This window comes from Canis aureus, chromosome 1 (assembly GCF_053574225.1).
Source record: "Canis aureus isolate CA01 chromosome 1, VMU_Caureus_v.1.0, whole genome shotgun sequence".
Classification (NCBI taxonomy): Eukaryota; Metazoa; Chordata; class Mammalia; order Carnivora; family Canidae; genus Canis; species Canis aureus.
Genome location: NC_135611.1, coordinates 122561102 through 122582667, shown reverse-complemented (window position 1 = coordinate 122582667; position 21566 = coordinate 122561102). Strand labels below are relative to the sequence as shown.

At 68.7% G+C, this 21566-nt stretch overlaps 1 protein-coding gene across 3 annotated transcripts; it reads left to right on the top strand.

The window, feature by feature from the left end:
* Positions 1-1324: 1324 nt before the first annotated feature.
* Positions 1325-21180, top strand: VSTM2B (V-set and transmembrane domain containing 2B). Of its 3 annotated transcripts, XM_077857045.1 has the most exons (6): positions 1333-1522; positions 1771-1955; positions 2846-2875; positions 4060-4537; positions 6433-6503; positions 20462-21180. In XM_077857045.1, the coding sequence occupies exons 1-6, from the start codon at positions 1435-1437 to the stop codon at positions 20510-20512; spliced, it is 903 nt and encodes a 300-aa protein (XP_077713171.1). In that variant the 5' UTR covers positions 1333-1434; the 3' UTR covers positions 20513-21180. The 3 variants fall into 3 exon arrangements, with proteins under 3 accessions (XP_077713178.1, XP_077713171.1, XP_077713185.1); XM_077857052.1 differs by lacking the exon at positions 2846-2875 and having other exon boundaries at positions 1325-1522; XM_077857059.1 differs by lacking the exon at positions 6433-6503 and having other exon boundaries at positions 1337-1522.
* Positions 21181-21566: the final 386 nt, after the last annotated feature.

Genomic DNA, 21566 nt, shown 5'->3' with positions numbered 1-21566 from the left:
GGGCCAGGCAGGGCGGAGGGCTCAGTGTCCAGGGGCATCCCGCTGGAGGGGCAACGCTTGGGAAGGGCCTGAGGGGAGCGGGGAGGTGCCTGCCCTCTGGGTCTCCGACTCCCAGCTCCGAGGAAACTCTGGTGAAGCAAGGAAAGCAGGCGCTCCGCCTCGCCCTCCCTCGCCCCTGCCCAGGACTGGGCCCCGAGGTTAGAGCCTGGAAGTTAGCGACCCAGAACCCAAACCCGCAGTCGGGGGCTCCCACGGGGCAGGACGCACGGGAGACCCCAGCGAGGCGGGACTCGCCCCTGCAGCCCGGTGCCCGCTGGAGCCACACGCGGCCGGTCCGTGGGGGTCACGCTGCCCCCCCTCGCCCCCCCCCTCCCCGCCCAGGGCTCCGGGAGGCTGGGGTGGTGCAGGCTGCGGGGACGGGATGCAGGGGCGGGGCGTGGGCTGCGCAGCGGCCTCCCGCCCCCGCCCGGGACCCCCGGGGACGCAGGGCCCGCGACCGAGGCGCAGCACCCCCCCCCGCCCCGCCCCGCCCCGCCCCTGCCGTCGCTCACGGCCCGCTCGTGCGCTCCCCACCCGCACCTGCTCGCCGGGCGCTCGGGCACTGCGGCCCCGCCCCCGCCCCCCACCCCTCCCCGGGCCGCGGACCCAGCGCGGTGCAGCTCCTGGCCCAGAGCCGGGTGAGGGGGGGCGGGGGTCTGCGGAGACGGCGCGCGGGGGCAGGGCTGCGCGGGGGCTGGAGCCGGGTCCCTCCGGGCGGCCCCGCGGGGTGCGGAGGGCAGGGGCGGAGAGGGGAGGGGAGGGGAGGGGGGCGCGCTCGGGGCGGGGCGGGGAGGGCGCAGGGGCGGGGAGGGCGGGGTGGTGCCGCGTGGAGGCGGCTGGCGCGCAGCCACTGACCGCCCCCTCCCTGCTCCCCCCTGCTCCCTCCTCCCTGCTCCCTCCTCCCCCGCCCCGCCCCGCCTCCCCGGGCTCCGGCCCGCCCCGCCGGTCCGCTGTGCCCGCGCGCGGGGTCGGCCGCCAGGTGTGCGCGCCGCGGCTGAGCGCCCAGTCGCCCTGCGGACGCGGCGGCGGAGGCACCGGCGGGCGGGCGGGGGCGGGGCGGGGCGGCGGCAGCTCCCGGCGGGGCATGGGTCCCGGGGCGGCCCGGCCTCCGCGCGGCCCTCCCGGCACAGCCTGAGCCGCGCCCCGCGCCCCGCGCCCCCCGGACGGCCGGACCCGCCCGCCGCCCCCGGGCCCCCGCGCCCCCGCGCCCCGCGCCCCGAGCCCCCGGGCCCCGAGCCTCCGGGCGAGCGGCGAGCGGCGAGCGCGCGGGGCTGATTGGCGGCCGGGCGGGGCGGGGAGGGGCGGGGGCGGGGGCGGGGGCGGGGGCCGCGGGCATGGCAGGCTCCGAGGCGCCCTAGCCCGAGCGAGCGGGAGCCCAGCGCGCGCCCCCGGGAGATGGCACAGCGGAGCCGGCCCTGCGCCCTCGGACACCTGCCGCCGCCGCTGCTGCTGCTGCACGCGCTGCTGCTCTGCGCGGCCCACGGTGAGCTGCGGACCCCGCCTGCGCCGGCCTGCGGGGTCGCCGGGGGTCGCGGGCGGGGGCGCGAGGGCCCCGCGGGGGGTCCCCGCCCCGCCCCGCCCCGCCCCTGCGGCGCCCGCCGGCCTCCCCCCAACTTTGCCGGCGCCCGGGCCGCCCTGGGGAGGGGGCGGGGGGCGAGCACGCGGGCCCCGCCGCGCCCAGCCCAGGCCCCCCGCCCCGCGCTCGGTCACGCCTCTCTTCCCCGCCCGCAGCTACGTTTACCGAAGTCCCCCAAGATGTGACAGTCCGGGAGGGAGACGACATCGAGATGCCCTGCGCCTTCCGGGCCAGCGGAGCCACCTCGTACTCGCTGGAGATCCAGTGGTGGTACCTCAAGGAGCCGCCCCGGGAGCTGCTGCACGAGCTGGCGCTCAGCGTGCCCGGCGCCCGGAGCAAGGTAACCCGCAGCCCTCGCGCGCCCGCACAGCCCGCACGGGTGCCCAGGCCGGCTGGGGGCGCCCCCGAGGAGCAGCCCCCTCCCACCCTCCCCTTCCCCGCCGCACCTTCAAGGCAGCACAAATCCTCGCAACCCGGTCCCTTCTCCTTTCCCTTAAAACCTCGCGAACTGCAGCCTCGCAGTTCCCTCTTCCAGCGGGCCCGCGCCTGCTCTCGGCGGCCCCAGTCCGCTGGGAGCCGGGCCGGGAAGGGAGACCGCTCCGTGGGGCCAGGCCTTCCCTGCCCTCTGCTACTCGGACGTCCCCAGGGCACGGGGCCGAGGAGTTAAGCTCCCTGGGCCGGGATCCAGAGGCCGCCGGAGCACCCCCAGCCCCCACGGGGTGGGAGGGAAGGCCCCCACTGTCTGTCCGCCTCCTAAGCCAGCGTCCCACATACACTCTGACACGCGCACACACACCAACCTCTCCCCGGGGTCCCACCCAGAGTTACTGCTCACGTCTCCCTCTGCGTCCTGTCCAGATACACCGGACCCTCCATCCAGCTTTCCACGGGGGGTTAGAGACGCACGGCGGGGAATGAGGACGCTCCGGGGCAGGGAGACGAGCCTTTTCCCACCCCGGTGGCAATCCAGCCTGTTCTCTTGGCCGGCAGGTGTGCCGGGGCGGCCCCTCCTCGGCCAGGCACCGCGCTAGTCCAAGCCCTGCTTCCTTCCTTCCGGGTAAAACTCCAGGAAATCCTCACGTCCTCCATGCCCCGCTCAGCCCGGCCGCATCCCGAGCCGTGTGGAGCCCCAGCCCGCCCGCAGAGAGGCCCCTTGCCAGAGGCGCGTCTGAGTTCCCGGAGCCTGAAGGCCGAGAGCCTAATGTGTCTCTCTCCCTCTTTGCATTTTAGGTAACAAATAAGGATGCAACTAAAATCAGCGTAAGTGTGGAGCCCAGCGCGGGCCGCGGGAGACCCCTTCTGGCCGCTTCGCGCCCCACACCTTCCTCCTCCTAGGCTGGGCACCCACTCGTAGGGCCGCGCTCGCAGCCCCGCATTGCTGGTTGCTTGGCGGGTCGGGGCGCCATCTGTCGCCGCGAGCCGAATCGGTTCGCTTTTGTGCAAACAAGGGTCTCGGGCTTGAGTCGCCTTCCCCCGTGCGGTTCGGTGCTCACCTGCAAAACTCTCCTCGGTCCGGCGGGAGCGCTCAGGGCCCTGCGGTCGCGTCCCGTCCTCTGCTGGCTCATCTCCCAGCAACTAGAGCGCGCTGCCCCCGAGCAGGCGGTGACTGGTCCGCCAACCCAGGGGCCTCCCCCCCGCCCCCACCCCCAGGCACACAGCCGCCCGGCACCCAAGAGGCACCCTCCGCCACAGCCCTCTCCTCGGCCTGGGTTTTGGGTCCCGGCGCCGGATTCTGTAGGCTGGAGTGGGGAACGGGGTGGTCGGGGGTCAAGGGGCTCCGAACTCCGGGGATTTGCGCCCGGGCTCTCCCAGCTGGAGCGTGGCAGTGACCACCGGGCCTCAGTTCAGAGGGGAGGGCTCCAAAGCAGGTGCTTGCCGCGGAGGCGCCTTGCAAGGTGGGGGGGCCTTGGGGACCCAGCAGCAGCCTCAGCGCCACCTGCCGCCGTCTCAGGAGGGCAGAGGGTTAGCTGCGAAGGGCTGGGGGGCAGGTATTTATTGATGGGTGCTCTGGGGAGCGGGGCGGCCGTGGAGTAAAGGAGCGAGGGTGCAGATGTGCCGGCTGGGCTGGGGCCCGGGGCGGACACGCGGGTGCTTAGCTGCAGGAGGCCGGCCTGGACTGCTCCAAGGTGCAGAAGGGAGGGAGGACGGATGGGTCCCAGGTTCCGCAGCTCTGCAAGGCAGAAGGGGGGGGCGGGGGTGCAGCATGGTGCTTCACTTAAGAGAACAAGGACACGACGCAACGGGTAGGGCCGTCCAGGGGCCAGTCAGGGCTGGGCGCCCCGTGCCCCTGGGGAGGCACGGAATGAAAGGAAACCGGGTGGCCAGGGGCACATGTGCCGGGAGGTGTTGGAGCGCTGCGCCCGGGGGCCCAAGGCCAGGGGGGAGCGGCAGGGTGCGGGGCGCCTGTGCTCCCGGCTCTGACCCCTGCCCCTGCTCTCTTGCAGACCGTGCGCGTCCAGGGCAACGACATCTCGCACCGGCTGCGGCTGTCGGCCGTGCGGCGGCAGGACGAGGGCGTGTACGAATGCCGTGTGTCCGACTACAGTGACGACGACACGCAGGAGCACAAGGCCCAGGCACTGCTGCGCGTGCTCTCACGCTTCGCGCCGCCCAACATGCAGGCCGCCGAGGCCGTGTCGCACATGCAGAGCAGCGGCCCGCGCCGCCATGGCCCCGCCAGCGCCGCGAACGCCAACACCGTGGGAGCCACCGGCGCCGCGGGCCGTGCCACCTCCGACCCCGGCCGCGGCGACAAAAGCCCGCCCCCGGGAAGTCCTCCCGCCGCCGCCCGGAGCCCGGGAGTCCCCGAGGCGGCAGCCGCCTCCGCAGCCCACGCAGCCACCACCACCGTCGCGGCAGCGGCCTCCTCAGCGTCGCCGCTACGGGGCCAGGTGGCCCTTCTGTGCCACCGGCGCGGCTCAGGTAAGGGCAGGTGCAGGTGGGGGGCCCTGGCGGGGGGATGGCGTGGCTCGGCCGCGGGTTGCTGGCGCCCCAGGGTGCGCGTGGGGCAGGCCTTCTGCAGTGCGCGGCCCACTTGCCTCCTGCTGTTTGCGGAGTCGAGCGCTTAGGAAGGCGGCGGGGGCGCCCTGTGCCGACCTGGGTGCAGCGGCGCCCGCGGTGTGGGAGCCCTGTCTTGACCTTGGAGGACCCGCCCATTTTCTCCCAGAGACGTCAGGGCCCAGAGGGCAGAGGACTAGCGCCCAGGGCGGGAGGAGCTGGTTAGAAGGCGGCGGCGTGTGTCTGCTGGCTGAGGCAGGAACGCGGAGACCTCGTGCAAGGCTGTGGGCGCCGGCCTGGCCGGGAGCCTCTGCTCCCTCGCTGCGTCCACAGTGGTCCTGGGCCTCTCCGCGGGTGGGGAGAGGACAGAGCCTTGTCCCGGACAGGAGGGCACCCCGAGGCGAGCGCCTGCTCTCCCAGGGAGCTGCAGGGGCTGGGGCGTAGGGGGGCAGGCAAGAGGGGTCAGAGCGCAGGGAGGGGACCTGCTGACTGCCAGGCCGGGCGCTCTGGGCAGGAGGGGCTTTGTGGAGGGAGCCAAGGTCTACTGCGGGGCGGGACCTCCTCCCAAGGCCTCCCCCACTCCCTCTGCCCACTCGAAGGTGGGCCTCAGACTCGGGCCACCTCTAGCCATCACCCCCCGTGTCTGATTTTAGGCCAGGAACTCCCTTTCTGAGCCTCCCCCCTGCCCCCCACCCCGGCTGGTTTGATGCTTAGTCCCAGAGAGGCCGGTTCTCCTGGCTTTGCAGCACCAGACGGCTGGACTGTGCGACGTGGGTAACCGTGCCTGCGGGATGGGGCGCAGCACCGCGCCCGACGCTCGTGCTCCTGCAAGCGTAGGCTCCCCACCAGCTGTTCAGAGCTCGTCCGGGATGCAGGCTCCCGGGCTCTCCTGCTGAGCGTGAGGCGATGGCCACCCCAGCCTATCTCCCTGGCTGAGTCTGAGGCCTCCCAACAGTCGAGACCCGACCCGTCCGTCCAGTGTCTCACTCGGTCACAGGGCCCTCTGGGGGCCTCTCTGTGCAGCCTCGTCCCTCTTAGGCTCCCCGCAGCCCCCCCGCAAGGCGTCCCCCCCAGGCTGTGGGAGAAGGTGGGTGAGCTGCGACCGGGGGAGGGCGTCTCCCCTAACAGCCCCGACCTCCCGCACCTGACTCGGCCTTTTCTCTCCCCGTATGAGTGTGTGAGCGCAAGACAGCACCGGCTGCCGTGACAGATAAACCCTGAAATGCCAGCGGCTCTGCACAGTGCAAATGTATTATTTCTGGGTCACGTCTTGTGCTGCTGTTGGGGGGGGGGGGTTGTGTTCCCTGAATTCATTCAGGGACCCAGGCTGACCCACACTCTATTGTCTGCAACAAGTGGCCCCCAGGGCCACGCCGGGCACCACACGCAGCCGGGAGTGACGGGAAGAGTGACTGATCCAGTTTCCCCGAGGAAACGGGGCCCTGATGCTCTAGGGCGTGCGTTGCGTGCAATGAATTGAGCTCTTTCTTGTACGCGTCGTTCTTGGAAACCTGAGAGATCGGCCCCTGGAATCACTCGGGCGGGGGTCCGTCGGCTCAGAGAAAAGCCCTTGTAGAGGACGGCAAGGCAGTAAGAGCCAGGCCCACACGGGGTAGATATTACTTGCGCGCTCGCTTTTTGGCAGGAGCTGGGTCACGTGGTGCAACAAAGATGCAAGGCAGGGGGGGAAACAGAGTCGGAGCCGACCCCAACCCCGCATCTTGTCTCTTCTTGGTGGAAAGGGAGCGGGAGTCTGCGGGGAGGGAGCGGCCTCTGCCTAGCACAGTCGGGCTCCTGGGCAAGTGCTCGTTGGCTTGTAGGCCACTGGCTGGACGGCGGCGTTGGGGACACAAACCGGACAAACCCAGCAAGGAAACCCCGTCCGGAGCCGGTGAGCAGAGCGGCGGGCAGGGCAGTCAGGAGGCCGGTGAGCGCGCCTCCAGCAGGTGGGGGCATCTGCGCGGGTGTCCTCATCTGGAAGGTGGACAGGAACCTGGGAGGTGGGGTGGGAATCCCGGGCCTCGGGGGCGCTCGGAGTGGGGGTGTCTGTGTATGTGTTCGTTATGGTCCGGGCGGCCACGGCGCCCCGCTCTGGCCAGGGGCGAGCAGGCGGGGGGGCGAGTGGTCGGCCGAGGGAGCCCGCGGTGCCCTTCCAGCGGAGGCCAACGAAGGGTCCCATGAAAAAGATGTTTGAGGGTGAACTTGGGAGCGTTCACGGAAGATGTTGATGAGACGGAGGCCGCAAGCTCACTCTGCTTGACTGTCCCTCGCCCCCTGGCCGGGACCCTGGCGCCCTGAGCCCACCACGGTGCCTTGATCCCAAGGAGGGACCCCTGCCGTCCTACAAGCCCCGTGCTGCCCACCGCCCAGGGCCACCCGGGTTTGGCGCTGCGGGTGGGACAAAGCCTGAGGTGGTGCTTCGGGCGCTGGCACCCATCCCCCCACCCCGTAGGGCCGTGCCGGGAGCAGCGTGCAGTCCTGAGCCTCCCTGGGGCCCAGAGCCGCCGGGGAGCGTGACACAGTGGCCTCGGAGCCGGCCTGCCCGCTCAGGGTCCCCGCAGCCCCGAGGGCAGGGGAGCAGCAAGGACCGTCGCCGCTACTGGTCGGCACGAGTGTCATCAGTGCTCACCAGGCAGGGTCCTGGCAAGGCAGGCGGTGCTTCCAGGCAGGGCCCCGGGTGTGGGCAGGGCTAGGGCACCAGCCAGGGGTGGGAGCCAGTCCCCAGAGGGGTGGCCGTGGGAGCCTTGAGCGCCCCCCGCCCGCCGGGCGCCCGGGCCTCACTCTCCTGCTGCCCCCAGCTCCCGGCAGCGCCCGTCACTGGCCAGACCCTCCCGAGCGCCTCGGGCAAGGGCACCGGCTGGACGGTGGGGCTGGGGGGCACCAAGCGCTAAGCCAGCGCTCAGAGGGAGCACGGACCCCGGCCCGCCCGGCCCCGGGACACTCCGCTCCGGGCCTGGGGCAAGTGGACACTGTGGCCGCTTCAGAGTGACAGCCCCGGCCCCCGGCACGGTCTCTGCGCCCAGAAGAGAGCCGGAGGCGTCCCAGACCACGCTGTGCCCCCCCCCACTGGTCAGGCAAGCGACCTCGGTGATGCCCAGGCCCGGGGCCAGGGGGCCACTGACTTGGATCCCTGTCCTCCAGCTCCTGCCCGGCCAGCCCCGAAAACCCTTCTTGCGCCCCTTACGCGCCCAGCACGGCCACGTCCGTATTTGCGCTGAAAGTTCGTGTGCACAGACTCATTCGTTTCACGTCTCATTTGTCAAGAGACGTTTTGATATTTGTGCTTAAAAATAACACGGGCTGGATTAGCACAGCGGAGCTAGCGCAGGAGACCGGGCCCCTTCGTAGCCACGTCCTCGTACATCTGGCTCCTAATTAATCTGAACGCTGACCTATTTTTTTATGAACACTTTGTTGCTGATTTTCATTTCTAGAGGAAAAAAAAAAAGAGAGAGAGAGAGAGAGGAAAAAAACAACAAAACAGAGCATCTTGCACTCAAAGCCTTCTCATCGGGAAGGGCACCGGCAGGCGCCGCGGTGGAGCCAAGTGGGGCCTCACAAGAACAGTTTGCACCTGAATGGCTTGCGGGTTGGCAGGAGGCCCCCTCTGCGGGGACAGGGACGGGGACGGACAGGGCTCAGCTCTGTGGCACGTGACCCTCTAATTAGCCTCAAGGCTCCAGCTCCGGGGGCGCCCTGGGCCCTGCCGAGAGCCGCCCGATGTGGCCAAGCGCTGCCTGGCGCCCGCAGAGCCCTGGCCCCATATCTCAGGGACTAATGAGAGGATGACAGCCAAGGCCTGGGCGGGCCGGAGGGGAGCATCCTTGGGTGTCGCCACGGCGACTGCAAACCATGGCCAGAGGGGGCAGTGGACAAGGTGCAGGTGCTCACTCCCCACCCGGGGCCCCGTGGACGACGAAGCTGGTGGAAATGGTGCCCGTGTGGCCTGAGAGAAGCTCCGCGGGGCTGGGAACGCGGCCAGCGGGGCCAGTGGGGCCAGGCGACAGTCCCCTGGCGTTCCCAACGCCCCGGACCCGCGAGGACCCCAACATTGCCTCCCCTAAGCAGCCCCCTGCAGGGATTGTAACGCAAGAGAAGATAAATCTGGCAACATGTGTCCCGGGGAGGAGAGGGCGAGGCCCCCTGAGCATCCCCAAAGAGAAAGTTGAGGGATTTCATAGGGAAAACGGCTGAGCCTCAGCGCTGGCGGGGGATGCCCGCATCCTCTCCGGCGGCCGCCACCGCGCGTGAGTACTGGCCGCGGGGCCCGCCGTCCCTCGTCGGCCAGGGCGTGGTGGCCGTGAGCGGGACCCGCGGACCCCGCTCTGCAGCGTCTCCACCACGGGCTGCGTCGGTGGCGGGAGGCCCCAGAGGGGTAGCCCTTGTCCAGCGGGAGCAATCCGAGGCGGCCTCCTGGAGGCCGTGTGCAGCTGCTGACGGGAAGAGGCACCCGGGGCTTTGTCCTCCTGCTCTGGTCGGTCCTGGGCCAGCTGCTGGGAGCCACGGCCCATCCTGTGCCCTCGGGGAAGTCACAGCACAGGGACTGACCTTCGCCCCCACTAGGTGGTTAGCCGGCGGGCTCTGTGGCCACTCTCTCCCCACAAGGGACAAAGTTAGGGACAAATCAGCCCCCCTGCGGGCTGCAATGACGACAGTTTACTGAGCACGGCTTCTGTGCCACACACACGTCGCCCGCCTTGCTGCCCAGCCTCTGTCCATCACACAGCCGGCCCCGGCCCCGACCCCGACCCCAGCCGGGCCGGCAGCTCCCGCGGGGAGAGCGGAGAGCCAGCCTTTCCAAATGTCACCGGGAGCCGAGCCCACCGACGAGCTTCTCATCAAAGACGCCGGGCGCACGCTTCTAAAGCTCCGGATGCGAAGGATTCCCGGAGCGTCTGTGGGGATAAATGAGGTCAAGCGCTTCTGTAACACGACGCTGATGGGCCGTGCCCGCTGCGGCCTGAGCCCCTGAGCTTCCCGGAGATGCCGCCCGGCCCGACACGTCTGTGTGGCACCGGAGGGGGAGCAACACGGTGCTGTCCTTTGTCGCTCGGGCTTCGCTGACGGTCACAGGCTCGTCCCGGGAGCTCGCCCCCGGGCCTGGGAAGCTGCCCTCTGTCTGACGGAGGGCGGGGGAGGGCGCCGGCTGGCCGACGGGCCGGCCCCTGTACCCGCTGGTCCCCTCCTGCTCCTCCAAGGCTGACAAACTTCCCTCCCGGGGGGCGTTGGAAGGCACCGGACCAGCTCAGGCTCCTCGGGCCGCGGCGTGGCTGCTACTGCGCAGCGCACCATGCAGGTATCTGAACGAGGGGCTGGGCTGTCACATGAGCCCTGTGCGCCCCGCGACAGGACCCGCGGGCAGTTCCCGGCTGCCGTGTTGTGCGTCACCACCCCCTGGACCGAAGTATCAAAGCTGCTGTGACTGGCTTCGGGGGGCCCCGGTCTGCACGACGCAGGGCCCAGGCAGAGATTCCGGAAGCCTGTGCCCCCCTGCCATCCGCGCACTGGCCACCCTGCGGGCTCTGCTCCGTCCAGCTCAGGAGGGACCGCCCTGCCGGAAGGGCTGCCACCTGGGGAGAGACGCCCGAGGTCCGTGGAGGCCGAGTACGCACAGGGCGCTGCCTGGGTGCTCCCAGCTGGACGCCCGCGTGTGCCAAGGACGAGCCCGGGGGACGTGGGCTGGCCGGTTCCCCCGGGAGCTGCCCCCTGCGGTGGGAGAGACAAAGCGCAAACCCCAAAGAGGCCGAGGGCAAGTCGGGAGGACGTCTTCCTCGCCGCCTGCGTTCAGCCTGCCTGGTCTGGGCCCCGCTCGGCCCCGGCCTCCGCGACGGCGCGGTACGTGCCCTCCTAACCCTCACGACTTCCGTGCTTCCCGTCTTCCATGGGAGTCCAGCTGCTTGGATTCGAATCCTGAGCCCTGCACCCCGACGTCCACATGTGCCGTCGTGCGGGTGGGGCCCGTCCCATGGAGGATCCACGGGCAGAGCGGAGCTCGGGGCCTGGCACCGACACAGTGCTGCTTAGATGTTGCCTCTCGTCCCCATCTTGGGCGAATGCCGTTGACCGTCCGGGGTCGTTCCGTGGCCTGTGACCTGAGGCCTCGCTCCGGGACATTTCTCCCGCTGCCCATGCCGGGAGCACCACGGAGCGTGATAGAAGGGAGCCCCGAGCTGCAGAACAGAAAGCGCCTTCAGATTGCGAACGGCTCGGCCGGCTGCTAGTTTTGTCCCTTTTCTCCCCGCGTGCTTTCTCGGGGGGGTGGGGGGAGGAAATGGGGGGACGCGTCGTCCTCGTCCTGGCCCGGCTGCGGCTGTTTTCAATGAGTTAGGAGCTCCTTGGTGAGCAAGGACAAGCTCCTCCTGGTTTCTCACGCCCACCACGTCCGTGCACCTGCTACAGGCCGCGCTGTGCACCCGCAATACGCCTGCGTCCCTCGCTGTGGTGCAGGCCGCGTGGGCAGGGAGGCCAGGGCGATGGGAGGAGGCGCCCGTTTGTGGCCGCAAAGCCAAGGGCTGAGGACAGCCTGGGGGTCGTAGCACTAGGCAGGGGCCCCTTCACGGGAGAAGGGAGCAGAAGGAAGCACCCGCTCCGGAGCAGGCCGGGGCCCAGGAGGAGGTGCCCCGGGTCCCCCTCGAGGTGGAACTGCCCCGGGCCTGGCCTCCCCTGGCTCTTCCACGCGAACGCCCGCGGCTGCCTTTCATGCTCACGCTCCCCCCAGATGCCTGCTGACCAGGGTGCTGCGTGGTGCTCGGGTCAGTGGCCGCTGCGGGGAGGTGCTGGGAGCCTGAGCAGGCTGCTTGCAGGGCCACAAGGCCGGGCCCCTCATTGTTGGCCCCTCGCCTGCCCCATGGGAGCCGCCCCCGCCCAGCCCAGGCAGGCCCACCCCAAAGAGGCCCACCCACTCTTAGTAGCTGTCGCCAAAGACAGGGAACCCCACGCTGGGCCGATCCCTGGCCCCTGCCCGTCAGCTCCTCTCAGGAGGGCTCAGTTCTCCTTGAGTCAGGAAACCCCAGCTACAGTGTGCTTCCCCTTAGAGCAAGTTTTATTGCAGTTGATTCTCACGCAAATGCCGCTTGGCACAGATAAAGCATCTTTAAATAAATGCAAAGGAGGGAGAGCTGACACCGAGTTGTGGCTCACTCTGAGCGGGGGTTGTGGGCCAGCTAGGTCTGCTGTGGCCAGAGCCAAGGAGCCCAGGGCTGCCCGGAGCATTGGGTAGGCCCAGCCCCGTCTCGGGGAGGAGCTCACAGTCTCGCCATGGCGGTCAGATGAGCAAGAAGTCCTCTGAGAATGAGTTCAGGGCACAGTGGAGATTACTTCCTTATGTGAGAGACTCATGGGCTACGGGAGCCAGGAATAGGGGGGCTTGACCTGGTCAGGAAAAGGTCCCTGAGGGAATGACACCTGAGCCACAGCCTGAAAGATGGCTAAGGGTAAAGACAGACGGTAAAGAGAGCGGGAAGGCCTTCCAGGAAGGAGGGACGGCATGTGCAAAGATCCTGTGGCAGGAGAGAACAGAGGAGAGCAAAGGCATGACCAAACGTTACTATGGTTGGGGCAGCAGGCAAGAAAGGGCACAGAGGGCAGTTGAGGTAAAGGGTAGCTCAGAGCTCTGGCTCGATAAGGCCTATGAGAGAGTCGGGAGTTTGGGCTTTGTCCCAAGGGCAATAGCATGGGAGCATGGGGAGCAGATGGGCGAAGGGAGGATGGGCGGAGGTGAGGGTGGTTATAAGGACGGAGGTGAATGGGCGGGTGGCAGGGGAGAGGAGAAGGATGAGTGGATGGGTGGGTGGGGCAGGAGGGGGAGGCGGGTGCTCGTGGACTCCAGTGGGTTGAGGATGAGGAGGCTGACCTGCCCCCGTGCCCAGGGCGCCCCCCTGCAGCTGCCCCCCCGACCCCGCAGGCCCATCGTCCCTCCCCGGCCAGAGGCCCTGGGTGGCCCCCGGTTCGGCCTGGTGGCCCACGGTGCCTGCCCGCCCTTGCTTCTCAGGCCCAGGCCCCAGTGAGAGTGGGCGAGCAGTGGCCCCGCCGCTCCCGCTGCCCCGACGCTCAGCGTCTCCGGGGCTCGGCCGCCACGTGCTGGTGGAGGCCCGGGGTGGGGGGTCCTCCGGCTTCTGGACGCGGGCGCCCGGCGAATGCAGCCCGACCGAGGCTCGGCGGCTCCGTCCAGGTGGAAGGTAACGGGGACACAGTGTCCGAGCGTCTGGGAATCCCCATCAGCACGTGGGCAGGTCACGGCCGTATTCGCGTCGGAGACCGCGTAGCAGCGGGCACGCGGGGCGGGGATTCCCTCGGCGTCCCAGGCCACGGCGCCGTATCTCAGCGCGTGACACGTCGTGGGCCGCGCCCCTGCGCTGGCTTTAAGGAGCTCGCGCCGCAGACCTTTCAGAGCACCACCCCTGGGCAGCTAACACGCGTGAACCTTTCCAGTTAAACTGTGTTTCTAAGGAAAAGGCTTCAGCGCAAAGCAGGAAAGAAGGGTCCGGGCCCGGGCGAGCGGCTGTGTCCTGGCGGGGCCGCCCGGGAGCTGCCGCCCTCGTCCTCCCACGGCCAGGTGGGCTCCTCCAGGCGTGGCGGGGAGGCCGAGGCCGGAAGCCCCCGTGCAGCCTCCGCGCAGCAGGCGTTGGGTGCCCAGCGGGACCTGGGCGGGCTCCGGATCAAGGGCAGGAGGGCTGTGGAGGGGACACGTGCGACTCAATGGGACCAGGGTGCCCCCCAAGGGAGGGCCGGGTCCACTCATTTGAGGCCCGGAGAGGTCGTCCGTTGCCCCCATCGGCTTTAGAAGCGGGTTCCACTGCTTCCGAAGATCTAAAAGCTACTGGTATCGCCCAAATATCTCCATGACGTCACACGAAGACGTACCAGTTACGTGAAGGATGCAAGTGTCTGTTTCTCGTCTGAATCTGACGCCGCCTCGTGAGGGAGGCATTTCAGGCGGCCCACGCCGCTGCACGTGACCGTAGTGGAGGCAAACACGTCTTGACGGCGGGCATCAGAACGGAGAGGAGGTGACGTCAGCCGGAGGAGCAGTTGGGCGAGGGCCGCGCTCGGTGTCGGGCGGCTGGAAGGTCAGATGGGTGAGGGCGAGGGGCCTCGGGCACCAGCTTGTGCTTGAGGATGAAAAACGAGATTGCAAACGTGAAGCGTCCGCTGGGGGTCTGGTGCACCCCGGAGGCGCGGGCTGAGAGGCACTTCCGTTGGTTCACCCCGCCGGTGCTTCATGAGCATTGCACGGGGTGCGGGTGGGGGAGCCGGGAGGCCGGAGTCGAAGGGTCACCCCCGCGGCCACCCAAGTGCAGCTGGGGAGAACCGGAACGGAGGGCGCGGGCAGCGTCCAGGCGGAGCCGGGGGCCCTGAGCGCGGAGGGCCCGTCGGGGGCGGCAGGCACGGCTGGCGAGGCCGGGAGGCACCTGCAGGTGCCAGGAGGTCTGGGAGGGGCCCCGCAGGTTAGAGCGGACGGAGCCCTGGGGGCTGGGGCGTGGCCTGCGAGGTCGCGTGGGGGCCCGGGGGGGGGGTGCTCTGCTGTGCACCCTCGGGGCCCCAGAAGGGCCGCGTCTAGCACAGGAGGCGTGGACGCCCGGTTCACTGAGTTTCAGGCAAACGAGTGAAGGCGTCTGAGTGTCAGTACGTCCCGCGCGGTCTTTGGGACATACACGGGCTTAACGTCGTCGTCGTTTCCCTGACATTCGAGCCGAACTGGTGCCCTGTCGCCCCCGGCAGCCCTCGGCCTCGAGGACGCGCGGCACGTCTCCGATCCCCGTGTCCCCAGACTACACGCAACAGCCCCTGGCACCGTGCCGAAGGGCGTGCCGAACGGGCCATGGCTGTGCCTCCGCCTGCCCGCCCGCCTCGCCGCCGTCCTCGGGCCCACCGTGCCCGCCTCCAGCAGCTCGGGGGCTGGGTCCTCCGCTGCCTGGACCCGAGGCCGCCCCCGGGCAGCCTGTGTTCGGACCTGGCCCGGGCCCGGGCGGCAGGCGGCAGGGCAGTCGGCAGGCCCCGGGCACCCAGTGTGCCCTCCTGCGCCCTCCTGCGCCTCGGCCTCCGCGCTCAGCCTTCCTCCCGAAGGTCTTGCCTTCCTTTAAAGCCCAAGGCTCGGGTGGCGCCTAGCTTTTGCCCTGGTTACCAGCCCCCGTTAATTTTACGGCAAAGATTAATTCTGTCCAGTTCTGTTGGTGCCCGGTGACTCCGCGTGGACTCCCAGGGAGTAAGTACCCGGGAGGAGGCTTTAGTTAAAACGCCGAGGGCAGCGGCCTCCTTGCACGGCGGCACCTGCCCCCTCGGGGGAGGCCCGTGCAGCATCCCGGGGGGCGGGGGCAGAGGGCGGCCCTGGGCGCCCCGGGAGTGCCCGGCAGGGTCCCAGGCAGGGTCAAGGCCCGGCCTCCTGGAGGCTGCCGCCCAGCTGCCAACTCGGGTGCCACCGAAGGCCAGGCTGGGTGGTGGAGGTGAGCGAGGCCGGCTGAGCCAAGGGCGCCCCACCTGCTGGAGGGGTGCCACGGGCCCAGGGTGCGCTGGGGCCCAGGCTGCAGGTGGGGACATGAGTGGGGGCCAGGCCAGCCCGGCTGCCCCACCACACGGCTCTGTCCCCTGGCTAAGGGGAGGTCGGAGGCCAGCCCGCCACGACCTGCCACGACCTGCCACACACAAGCTGCTGCCTCTTGGGGGCCAGGCCCCCTGGCCGGGGAGGCAGAGCCGAAGGGGAGAGGCCCAGCTCTGCACGTCAGCCCCGAAGGCCTCGTCCCCAGCACCCTCTTGGCTCCCACGTTTCTAGCCCAGAAGCCCGTGTGTCAGCAGTGGGTCACGACAGCACAAAAGGCAGGACAGACTCATGCGGCTGTGCTCTGGGTGACGGAGGGAGGGGACTGTCCTCAGGACCCGCATCGCAGCCCTGACGTCGGGACACCAGGCCTAGCGGCGGCTCGGCTCTGTCCACGGAGACTGGGCTCGCTCTCTGGCACCTGTGCTCAGCGGTGAATATTCTAGTGAGACTCGGGGGCCGGGCCCTGTGCCGTCAGCCCTCAGAGTGACCCCCCCTTGGCCCAGGCCCCGAGAGCCAGAACCTGCCTGTTCCCTGTTGCATAAGGAGTCAGGCTCCACACGTAGCTGAATTTTATTTGCTCTTTGCAAACCTGAATTAAATTTTAGGTTTTAATCTATAGCAGAAGACAAAAAGTGTGCGGGCAGCAAGGGCCGCAGGGGCATCGTTGGCCAAGCCTGACCCAGGGCAGCTCCGCCGCTGCAGCAGCCAGGCCCCCAGGGGCCCACAGCTCCCTCCGCCCACGGCCAGCACGGCGGGTGCTACGGACCCCACCAGGCCGCGGAGCCGTCTGTGCCCCCGGCACAGCTGCTGCTCCTGGCGCCTGCAGTGGGGGGCGGCCTCCCGGTGCTGCTGCGCCCGTGGGAGTCGGGGACTCACCGGGGGTGACCTGCTGGATCCCCCGCAGACACGCACCCCCCAGGAACCTGACTCAGGGGGCAGCCTCCAGACAGCGTGGACGCGGCCACCATCCCAGAGGGCGACCCAAGCTAAACCTCCTCCTCCGCTTCGATCGTGAGGCCTCCAACGGCCCCAGAGGTTCCAGCTTGTTTCAGACACGCGGCCTTCGGCATCGTGCGTGGAGCGTCAGTGGGCACGAGGGCCTTCCGGCCGCGCCCTGGGCGCTGGGTGCCCGCCGTGCCCCCTGGGAGCCGCTCAAGCGGCTCCAGCGGGTGTCTCCCCTTGCTCACCGTCTCGGTGCTCAAAGCTATTATTCGCGGAGCAAGAGCAGCTTTCGTTTCTTCCCGAATGATCAGCAGAGCGGTGAGACTCGACCGTGACAGGCGGAATCAGCCTCTCTTCCGGCAGACGGCCTCCCTCGCCTCGGGCTTTCCCGCCTGGTTCTCAGCCCGACTTGCCAGCTTAATCACGACGCATGAGCCGCTGCACGTGCCAGCGCCGTTCCTGCCACTGTCGGGAGGGGAGGAGGTGGGCACAGGGACCGTTAGCACCCAGGCCCGGAGGTCCAACCTCTGCTGAGCCCACGCCCCCACCCCCAGCCCTGCCCTGGAGGGTCGGGTGACCCCGGAGCAGGGGGGCAGACCCGCTGCTGCAGTTACTCGGCACGGACAGGGCCTAGGGTGGCAGCCCCTAGGGGCCCAGCAGCCACAGGCTCAGCAGGTCCCTCCGAGGAGCCGGCCCTGGGGGAGGGGACCCTGGGCTCCCAGACCCCTGGGCCCCTTCCGGCGTCAAGGCCCCTTCCTGCAGGGCCACCTGAAGTCAGTCTTGCCTGCTGTGACCTGGTTCGCCTGGAAGCCAGGGAGAGATTGGCCAGACGTCCCCACACCCAGGTCCTTCTCCCACCGGGGGCCCAGCGATGTCTGTCTGTCTGTCTCGTAAGACATGGTTGGGGAGGGGCGCCTGGGGGGCTCAGTCGGTGAAGCATCTGCCCTTGGCTCAGGTCGCGACCTCGGGGTCCTGGGATCGAGCCCCATGGGCGTCTGCTTCTCCCTCTCCCTGCGCCCTCCACCTGCTTGTGCGCTCCCTCCCTCCCTCTCGGATAAATAAATTAAGTCTTTAAAAAAAAAAAAAACGGTTGGGGAGATTACTTTCCCCACCTTTTCTATCTTGGGAAATTTTCTCCTTGAGAGGACGACAATGCCCCACGCTGGTCTCCAGCACTTCTCGGAAAAGTCGCCGTGTTACCCTTTGCAGTAACGTCTGTCCGCAAAGCAGCCGACTCCGTGGGAGTCACTGTCGTTTCCGTGATTGGGCAGCAGGGACTCCAACTCGGTGGCTTTGCTCTGGTACGGGAAGCTTTCCTTCAGCTCACGATCCGGCCCGTCGGGTGGGCAGCCCGTCGCCCGTGTCCTCTGGGCTCGCGCGTGCCGCTGGGGACAGCTGCCCTCTCGCCGACAGCCGTCTGGACTGGAGGGGCTTCTGCCGGACGTCTCGTGGCTTCTGTCCCGCGGCAGGCGGGCTGGCCCGGCTCGTTCACGGGCGGTGGCCCCCAAGAGGCCCAGGGGAAGGGCAAGCTCTGTGTGCAGTAGGTTCCCAGCCTTTGTCTGCCAGACCCTCGATGGTATTCATTGACCTCGGCAAGTCACGTGAGCAAGGTGGGAGTCAGTGTGGTGGGACACGGCCAGAGGGTGTGGCTGTGGGGTCGCAGGGGCGAGGGGAGCAGGTGTGGGCACCTGGGTCACAGGGGTGAGGGGAGGAGGTATGGGCGCCTGGGTCGCAGGTGTGAGGGGAGGAGGTGTGGGCACCGGGGCCACAGGGGCGAGGGGATGAGGTGTGGGCGCCTGGGTCACAGGGGTGAGGGGAGGAGGTGTGGGCACTGGGGCCGCAGGTGTGAGGGGAGGAGGTGTGGGCACCGGGGCTACAGGGGCGAGGGGAGGAGGAGTGGGCGCCTGGGTTGCAGGGGTGAGGGGAGGAGGTGTGGGCGCTGGGGTCGCAGGGGCGAGGGGAGGAGGTGTGGGCACCGGGGCCACAGGCGAGGGGATGAGGTGTGGGCACCTGGGTCACAGGGGTGAGGGGAGGAGGTGTGGGCACTGGGGCCGCAGGTGTGAGGGGAGGAGGTGTGGGCGCCTGGGTCACAGGGGTGAGGGGAGGAGGAGTGGGCGCCGGGGTCGCAGGGGCGAGGGGAGGAGGTGTGGGCGCCTGGGTCACAGGGGTGAGGGGAGGAGGTGTGGGCGCTGGGGTCGCAGGGGCGAGGGGAGGAGGTGTGGGCACCGGGGCCACAGGCGAGGGGATGAGGTGTGGGCACCTGGGTCACAGGGGTGAGGGGAGGAGGTGTGGGCACTGGGGCCGCAGGTGTGAGGGGAGGAGGTGTGGGCGCCTGGGTCACAGGGGCGAGGGGAGGAGGAGTGGGCGCTGGGGCCGCAGGGGCGAGGGGAGGAGGTGGTGGCCATCGTGGCCATCTCCTACTGTGGTGGGGCCTCACCGGGCCCCCGAGCTGTGACCCCCCGGCGCGTGCTCCCCGCAGGGAATGGGCAGGGCGGGCGCCCCACAGAGGTCAAGGTGCTGCCCGGGGTCTCGCCTCCGTCCCGGTGCCCGCCCTCCGCCCCTCTCTGGGAGGCTGGGCAGGGGGGAGATGAGGTGCCACCCGGGAGCCAACCCTGGCTGTGCCCCCGAGATGCCGTCGGCAGAGACGCCAGGCACCTGCCCCCAGCATGGCCCTCGGGCCACCGTGTGCCCGGCCAGCGCCCTCTGCTCACCCGGGCCCAGCACGGCGCGGCAGGGGCTGGCTCTAACCCAGGGTCTCTACGGAGTCTCGGTCGATCTTACAACCCTGCGTGACGCCGGGCAAGGCCGGCAGTAGAACGTGGAGGCCAGCTGGGATTCCCCTGCCCGTCCCGTGCCCGCGGGTCCCCGGCTCGGTCACCGCGGCACTGCTCGGCACCTGCTCTCCTGCGCCTCCCGCGCTGTCCCTGTGCCACACGAGGGTCAGGGTCACACCTGAGCCAGGAGGCCTGGAGGCCTGGAGGCCCGTCCGGCCACATGAGCCCTGGGCGCCCGGGGGCAGCGCTGACCCAGCCGCGCCCCCGATCCCTGTGCCTGAGTCCAGGCACCCGGCCACGCAGCAGCGTCCACCTTCGTCCCTTGTGATGTGTGACTGGAAAAGCAGCGAAGGGGGACCCGGACCCTTGGACTGACGTCCCCCCCGTGGTCCTCCTCGGGGACGCAAGAGGCACATCCGGGCCGCAGGGGGGCCAGGAGGGCTGTGGGCGCGGGATCAGTGGCTGAGAGGGAGGCGCTCCTGGTGCTTCCCTGCATCTCCGTGAGCTCGAGAGCACTGCCTCGGGGTTCGGGGGGGGGGGGGGGCAGACCGAAGCGCCTCCACCCACCCCTTCCCACTCAGACACCTGAGCGCAGCCCGAGCTTCCCAGAACCCGCAGGTGGAATCTGGAGTCTGCGGCAGGAGCGGCCCCTGGATCCTTATCCGCGTCCCTTGCACGGAGGGACCCTGGGGCCCAGGACACTCTGCTGCGGGAGCCTGAGGGACTCGGGGTCGGGGGAAAGCCCTTGCACACATGACTGGGAGCCACAGGGAGGTCGTGGGCTCGGGCCCAGCCTGTCGGGGCGGCTGCATAGGGGCGGCCACAGCGGGAGTCCCATCCGCGAGGCTCGGGGGACAGCGTCCTGCGTGTCTCCCCCGGGCCGGGAGCCGCGGCCCAGCTGCCCGAGCCAAGGGAGGGGAGAGGCATCCGCGTGGTGCAGGTGGGCAGGGCGGGCCAGAGGCCACGTTCGCGCGTGTAGCCCGGCCCCGAGCGCACTGCGGTCACCTCCCCGGGGCTGGGGCACTGCATCCCCCACCGACTCCTTTCAGGACCCTCGAGCACCCGCTTCCCGGGCGAGGCCTGGGGCTCCGCAGGTTGCACCGCAGGCCTGCTGACTGGCCGCCCGGGGAGGGCACCGCTGGGGGTGGCCCTCCATCCTCCAGGACCTGACCCCTCACCTCCCTGAGCCAGAGATCTCCGAGCGCCCCACCTTGACCCCGAGGCCCCGCCGACAGCCCACGGGAGGAAGGCTCCGGAACACAGGATGCCCAAACGGCACTTGTGAGGTTGCGGCCGGGGTTGGAGGGCTTCAGTCGTGTGCAAGGACGGAGGCTCCCCGGAGGAGGGGGATCTGGGCCGCCAGTGCCCGGCCACGTTCCAGCACACGCCGAGGGGAGCGTTGGGGGAGGAAGCGCGTCCTCTTGTCATTTCGCTCAAGTAACTTGGGCTCGAGGACTGCAATCCCGCGCAGGCCAGGCCGCCTCGCCTCTGACCGCGGCCCCCCTACAGGCACGTCGCAGGGCGCCCAGCGGCTTCTCCCCGCGGCTCGGCTCGCGGATCCGGTGTTAACGGCGCCCGTTGTCTCGTCCCCTGCAGGCACGGGCCCCAGCTCCGCCACAGACCCCCTCCTGTCCCTGCTCCTGCTAGCTCTGCACAAGTTCCTGCGCCTGCTGCTGGGGCACTGACGGGCACGGCCCCGCCCACGCCCGCGACGGCCGCCGCCTCAGACGCCGCCGGGAGCCTGGGGGAAGCATGACAAGGTCCACGGGGACAGTTACCCAGTCACATTTTGGGGGAGGTCGCACACACGTACAACACCTAGAATCACGCATCCAGTTCCCAAATAAGATGGAGTTTGGACCATGAGGCCTGCATGGGACCAGTGATTTCTCTACTTCAATGTATTTTTTCTTTTCTAAACTTTTCCTCCAGGTCTTCATTTTGCACGAACTGTTGAGCAGTTATCTTTAGGATACTATGTAAAAAAAAAAAAAAAAAAAAAAAAGTTGGGTCAGAGGTCTTTCTGACAAAGCAAAACTATTTTTAGTAGATTATTTGTGTTTAGGAATTTTTTTTTATTTACTCTTTTCCTTTGGGGGCTTTTCCTTTTTTTTTTTATTAAAGTAAGTTATTTCTTTTGAGACGTTTTGATTTAAAAAAAAAGAAAAAAAGAGATACATCTTATCATAATTAAAATCCACTGTCAATAATATTTATTTTTAAATAAAGATTGGAAACAAGGTCAGACGCTTGTTTATACACCGTATTGTATACCTGCTGGATAACAGTTGAATAAAAAAATGACTTTGAAGTAACGCTTCTGCGGGCATGTATGGATGGCAAGCCCGGGAGCCTGGCGAGCGCCGCCGTGCCCGCTGTGCGACGCCGCAGGGAGCTGCCCCCCGGCCTCCTCGAGCGCAGGGCGCCCCACGGGCAGGAGCAAGAGGAGCCCCCAGCCCGGGTTCAGGAGGAGAGAAGGGCTCCGGGAGGAGGTGGGACCTAAAGTCGCGAGCGCTGCCCCTTTGCTCGGGGTAACTGTGCTGTGCATTTGCCCCCTTGGGGGACACAGTCGCGCATCTGGGTATTTACTGCTCCCGAGTGTGCTGCTAGTTTGAGAAGGGAACTCGGGGCGGCGAGGGGTGCTCCTTCGTCGTGCACGGAGAGGTGGCTTCGAGCCTCTAGGAGACGCGCGGGTGGGCAG